Genomic DNA, 6,403 nt, shown 5'->3' on the forward strand with positions numbered 1-6,403 from the left:
TAGTATCTCTCTCTCTCTCTCTCTCTCTCTCTCTCTCTCTCTCTCTCTCTCTCTCTCTCTCTCTCTCTCTCTCTATATATATATATATATATATACAAGGCCTACCCTTTAGAAAACTCTCCCCACTACACATTTTTTTCCTTTGCATTTCTTTCCTCACAAACAACAATACCCACATTCTCATTCACTCACTCACTCACTCACTCTTTCTCTCTCATAATATGGCTAAATTCATCAGTGTGGTCCTTGTTTTCTTAATTGTGTTTGGTGCACTTGTTTCACGTTTAGATGGCAGAAGGCTCTTAGATGTGAAGGAAACCAAGAAGAGAGTCTATTCTTTGACTGACAATCCTAAGTGCAACAATCCTAAGTGCAACTTCTCTTTCTTTCTTTCAGTGATGGATCAATCTAACACTATCCTAAACTCTTTTAATCCTTGTTGAATTATCCTAAAAAAAATGATAGGCAAATCCTAAAGAGAACCTTCTTGTAGGGGGCATCATAAGTAATAATCAGGACTTATTGGTTTATGTTTGGAATTTCTGTAAATCGATTAATAAGCATTAACTTTCAAGGCAACTCATTCTTTATCACTTGTAATATGCGTTACTTGATGAATCCATGGCCTTACAAGGCTCTCAGTTTCGTTAAATATCATATTGTGATACAATTTGAATATGTTTGTAGTTGAATATCATATTTCATCTCACTTATAAACTATCGTTATGTTGGGCTATGCAATGCAATTCAAACTAATGAGAAATTTGATTTATATGATTCAGAGGTTTATTTGACAAAGATAGGATTGCAAAGTGTAAGAAGGGAGTCCTAATTGTTAACAATGCTCGAGGAGCAATCATGGACACACAAGCAGTTGCTGATGCTTGTTCTAGTGGACATGTTGCAGGTAACTCAAAAACTAGACAAGGATTTGATCTTCCTACCTTAGATTGAGAAGTTAAGGCCTCATCATATTGTTTCAAGAGTTTGGGTGGAACAAAATTGTCAAAAAACATGCTGTATAAAGATACTCACAAAGAAAGCAAAAAAGAATTAATAGAGAAAAACTCACCACCCAAACAAAAGCCTGCAGCCCCAACTGAAGAAGCACCTTTAGTTTTCAAAGTTTCAATTATTGGCTTTGCCTCCTCAAATCCTTTATCCTATAGAAATAATTATGATACTATTAGTGCAAATTGAAAATTGCATAGCAATTAGTAGAAAACTGCAATATTAGGGTCAGTGGGTCACCAATTTTAACCAAGGTCACAAAAGGTGGACACAGCCAGCTAGTTCAATAATTTATGAAGGGTCATTGTGAAGGGTAGAAAACTTCAATAATTTATGAAGGGACACAGCCAGTCAGTGGGTCACCAATTTATGAAGTATGTAGCAATACATTCAAGTTTCACAAAAGGGTCACTGTGACATGAAGTATAGTTATCCCCTACATCAAAATATTTTAGTACATGAATGTTCATTGAATTGCAATATTCATTCATGTACTAAAATATTAATCAAGAAATTGAAACACTAGCTTAGTTAATCAATCATATTATAAGCAAAAATACATCATCAAACATAGGAAGGACATAAGTTTTTCATATAAGCAAAAATGATGTGATTACATAAGTGGCACAACCTACTGCCAATTGATCAAGTTGGAACAATACATCATCTACATGTTCCAAACCTACGCTTAAAATAAGCCACTACCAAAATAAGGTTGAAACAAAATATCATCTACATATGCCAAACCCCAACCCATATATAATTTACTACCAAAATATAGTTATGACAAGACATCATCTCCTTGGGTCAAACCTAACTATTTACCCTAATTGTGTCTTGCAAGGATTTGATCCTTGAGTTTTTCAAAATAAAGTCTTTCTTTGTTATTCATGCCACTTGTATCCAAGGTCATTATTCTTCCCTCCTCCCTAATAGTTTCAAGACGAAGCCTTTCATTTTCAATATCAACTCTACGCGTCTCCCTACTAGTTTCAAGACGAAGCCTTTCCTTTTCAATATCAGCTCTTCCCTTTTAAATTTCAGCTCTTTCCTTTTCAATTTCAGCTCTTTGCGCATCCACTCGAACCCTATCCGCTTTGATGCGAAGAGTCTCATTGTCTTGTTCACGTGTTTCTTGCATATATTGCATTTTTTTCACCAAATAATCCCCAAAACCCTTATCATCATCTGTTTCGCTTAGCCTTTTCGGCTTTTCTACCAATTGGTCTCTCTACCTCCATTGTGTCATCATCATTACTACAAACTTGATCAACTGAACTGGGAGTTTGAGGGAGCCATTTTGATCTTTCCTTAGGCATACTCCACTTTGGTTGGTTCTTCAACACAACCCAACAATGTTCAAATGCAAAAGGTGATTTTTTGCCGGTTGTTTGAGCTGATGGCTCTTTATATAGTTCCTTTGCTTCTTTAAACTAAAATAAAATAAAATAATTAGTGTCTTGAAACTATTCAGAAATTATTATTGTGACACTATTGTAATATATTGTATACCTTGTCCTCGTAATTCACACCACTTGGATTTCGGGCTTCAATTTTAGCCATGAAACCAGCAAACCTACTTGACTCCCTATTAATATTTCCCCATCGACTTTGGAGGGAGGAAGCAGAACGTGTTGTTCCACAAGTGTTGTTCTCGCAAAAGTATTGCCAAATTTTCTTCCAAAATTTGGCAATCCTTTGGTCAGTACCTTGCACGGCATCCACGCTAGTGTTAAGCCATGCGGAGACAAGGAGGTTGTCCTCATCTACACTGAAGTTGCCACCACGTTTTGTTGGATTAGGGGTGACAATTTCAACTTCCGGACAAGACTCTTGGATGGGCATTGAAGTATTTTGAGACTCACTTAAAAGTGGTGCCAAAAAATCATCATCCATTTGTGACATATTAGCCCATCATGTTATCTCTTCTTGTGTACTCATCCCTTTTAAATAAGGAACTTAAAACAGTTAGTGTGGAGTTCACTTTAAAAGAACAGATAAATAACACGAAGAAAAGACAAAGGTTATTAAGAAAGAATGTCATTAACTTGACTTAGTTATTTAATAAAACTACATGCTGTTAACAGTAGTATGGGGTCAAAAAATAATTGCTTATCTTATCTAAGCTACAGTTTTAGAGTGTGTCCTTCAAGCAAGGAAATACAAATATACTTTTTTGGCTCTTAAATGAGAATTTTCATTCAAAAGAATGAAAACAAGCTAAGTCAGATGAATATAATGCCACTACAGTTCAAAATTACATTAAAAGCATACCACTATAGATATTGTGGCACAAGATGTAGCACCAATGTCATAGCCATACAGTAGTCCTCCAAGAACAGACAAATAACACAAAGAAAAAACAAAGGTTATTAAGAAAGAATGTCATTAACTTGACTTAGTTATTTAAGAAAACTACATGTTGTTAACAGTAGCTTCAATGAGAGCGAGTTCAATGAACAGGGTAACTTACTCTTTCCCCTTTTTTTAAAGTTTTGCATATTTATTATTTTTATTATTTAGAAGTAAATAAATTCATTGAAAAATTGATAAGAAAAGCACTGCCCAAGTATACAGACTGTATACAAGTGATACTGCAGAAAGAAATAAGGAGAGAACAAAAGTAACGAATAAACAGAAACTAATGAAAGCTCATGGAATCCAGAAATCTAGAAACCCTTTTGCAGAAAATGGAGTTCCATTGTTGATAGCAAGCATAAAATTTTGTCACTTAATAAAAAGATTTCAGTAGTTCCATTGGTGCTGCTTGCTTATATGGGTTAAGTTTCAACCATCATTCTGTAAAATGATCATTTTCTAATATAACTGCTGCCAACTTTGAGTTTGTGGTGTGCATGATAGCCACTTGCAACTTATTTAGATTGTGTAACTTGTTTTCCATTGGGTTAAATTATGCTTTCGTTATTTGTTGCATCTTCTCCTTTATTTGTTTATTTCTTTTCTTTTTTGTGCTTGGGATAGACACAGAAATGTAACTTTATTTCTCCAGTTGATCACTTAATAATATTAAAAAAAAAAATTGATCAATCAATGGCTTTCATTTCTTTCTGTCCAAGCCTACAGCTCTATCCCAGCACCTCCAGCAAACTTCAGACTAAGGGACGATCATTTGTCCAGAAGCTCCTCAAAAGGTATGGTTAATCAGCATTAATCTGATTCTGTGTTGTTTATCATACTTTTCCTACCGCTTGGGTTTAATTTTTATTATTATTAATAGAGAGAGAAAGAGAGAAGAGGTGAAGAAAGACTCCAAATGGTCTTCAAGCACGATTCTAAAATCTTCCCCATCAAGTTCACATAATCAAATATCAATGAAGCAAAATAATACACATGCAAACCCACTTTTATGTATATCCCATTTACGAGCTACAAAAAAATAATGCATAAATCAACAAGCATTTTACAAAATCCGAATAGTACAACAAAATTTTCATGTTCACAATAGGAATTTAGAACAAAGACATGGATGATATCAAAATGTGGAAGAAATAAGGGATCTGAGATGAGAAGGGATTTGGGTTTGGGTTCCGTACCTTTCTTTTGAGGACCCAAATTTGAAGCAAAGCAAAGTGAGAGACCGACGGGGAGAGAGTGAATGAGAACCAAATGCAAAGAAAATCAACCAAGCTGAATCCCACCTCTGCAAACATCAACAGCAATTATTTGATCAAAACCAAAACACAAACACAAATTTTATTGCAGAAAGAGAAAAGAAACATAAACACAAAAACTCAAAATCTTACCAGGCTTTTGATTTTGATTTGATTTCAGAGACCGACAGAGTGAAGAGTGAATCGGTAAAAAGGGATGACTGAATCGGTGAATCCAAACCCACAAATCTTAATGGAGTGAAAAGTGAAATGGGTATCTAAATGGTTGGATTTATGAGTGCCTGTGAATCGGTAAAGGGATCGGAGCACGGATGCTCATCGGAATCATTATCGGAGAGAGAGGGTCATCGGAGAGAGAGAAGTATCTAAAACTTATTGGAGAGAGAGGGGCAGAGTATTGGGTCTGAGAAGAGAGCATAGAGCAGAGGAGAAAGAGAGAAGGGAGAAAGAGAGAACGAAGAGAGAGAAAAGATCAGAAATAAGGTGGGAGGAGAGAGAAATTCCCGGCATAAAAAGCATTAATTTTTTTTTTTTTTATACCATACAGCTATAGTACCATCTTACATTTGAGATGGTACTGTAGCTAAATATAAAAAAAAAAATAGCTTTTCCCATATGGCCTCCCAATTGCTGAGTGTTTGTTGGGCTCGTATGCCAAATATATCTAACATTTAGCATATAGAGAGCCCACTGCAGATGCTCTAAGTAGTGAGCTTGTAATAATATGGGCCCTACTCTGTTAGACATCAGATTCGTCTTTTGGAATCATACTAGGGATACGTGTTTAACCTACTATTTATATTGGCCACTTCAAAAATTAATGCATAGGCCACCATTGTCTCTTGCTGACACCACTATTGCAGCTATTCCTCGCAATTAGTGTCATATCTTGATTAATGTGCTTGTTTGTGGAGGAGCATTATAGTTCCTTGCCATATACCTTCAGCAAGTTCTTCTTGGCAAGTTGATTTCAGATGAGATTCTACTCGATGAGTGACATTGAGCCAAACGAAACTCCTTGGTATGATATGGCTCCTGAGTGGACCCCCTTCATCAATTGGGCCTTCTCTATTTTTCATTGGGCCTATGGCTAATGGCCTAATACCAAGTGGGCTATTTATTACCACCCACAAATATAAAACCATTAGATAAAATTTGTAGCTAATGTTTGGGTTTAGCATTCATTATTGACAACATGCCATATTCATTGATATCCTAAAAGCAACATCAATTAATTTCAATTTCTCGTGGCTTTCAAATCTACTAACTATATAAAAAGCAAGCGTGAAGCGATTTATCTACAATAGTTTGGTTTGGTCAAATTTTATCTATTGTTATGCCAAAACAGGAAAAACTTTAATATTAAGAAATGTTATGCCCACAATATAAAACTTTCACAATAAATCTTAAGTGAAAGATTATTACCAACTATTATTGGGGGGAGAGAAGGTAATTTCAACGATAGATTCAAATTAGAATCAGTAACAATTTACTATTAGTATACAATAGTGATAGATGATCACACTATAATATGGTGCACACTCACTTATACAATATCCCCTATTTGGTGAATGGTGTTGCTTCACCAATATACAGTAGAGTATTAATTAAGCGTTAGAATTTGTTATTTACTGAAGAGTTGTGTCTCTTATATAAGATACAACTCTTGGTGAACAGACATATCTCTTCCCAAGAGACATGAAGGAGTTTATAAATACTGGGACTCCTTATTCATTGTGAGATTATTTTTTATTATTCTC

The 6,403-nt window shown here is 35.1% G+C and overlaps 1 protein-coding gene across 1 annotated transcript in view; it reads right to left on the reverse strand.

Moving 5' to 3' along the window:
• The window catches only part of LOC136067943 (uncharacterized), a 4,295-nt gene extending 1,388 nt beyond the window's left edge, over nt 1-2,907 (reverse strand). Inside the window, exons 1-3 of the mRNA XM_065774425.1 lie at nt 2,524-2,907; nt 2,247-2,444; nt 1,073-1,163 (exon numbers count right to left, since the gene is read on the reverse strand). Of these exons, the coding sequence (XP_065630497.1) occupies nt 1,073-1,163; nt 2,247-2,444; nt 2,524-2,907 (673 nt within the window). The remainder of the gene's footprint in view (nt 1-1,072; nt 1,164-2,246; nt 2,445-2,523) is intronic.
• Between the last annotated feature and the right edge of the window lie 3,496 nt (nt 2,908-6,403).

Source organism: Quercus suber, unplaced genomic scaffold (assembly GCF_002906115.3).
Source record: "Quercus suber isolate HL8 unplaced genomic scaffold, Cork oak 2.0 scaffold_92, whole genome shotgun sequence".
NCBI lineage: Eukaryota > Viridiplantae > Streptophyta > Magnoliopsida > Fagales > Fagaceae > Quercus > Quercus suber.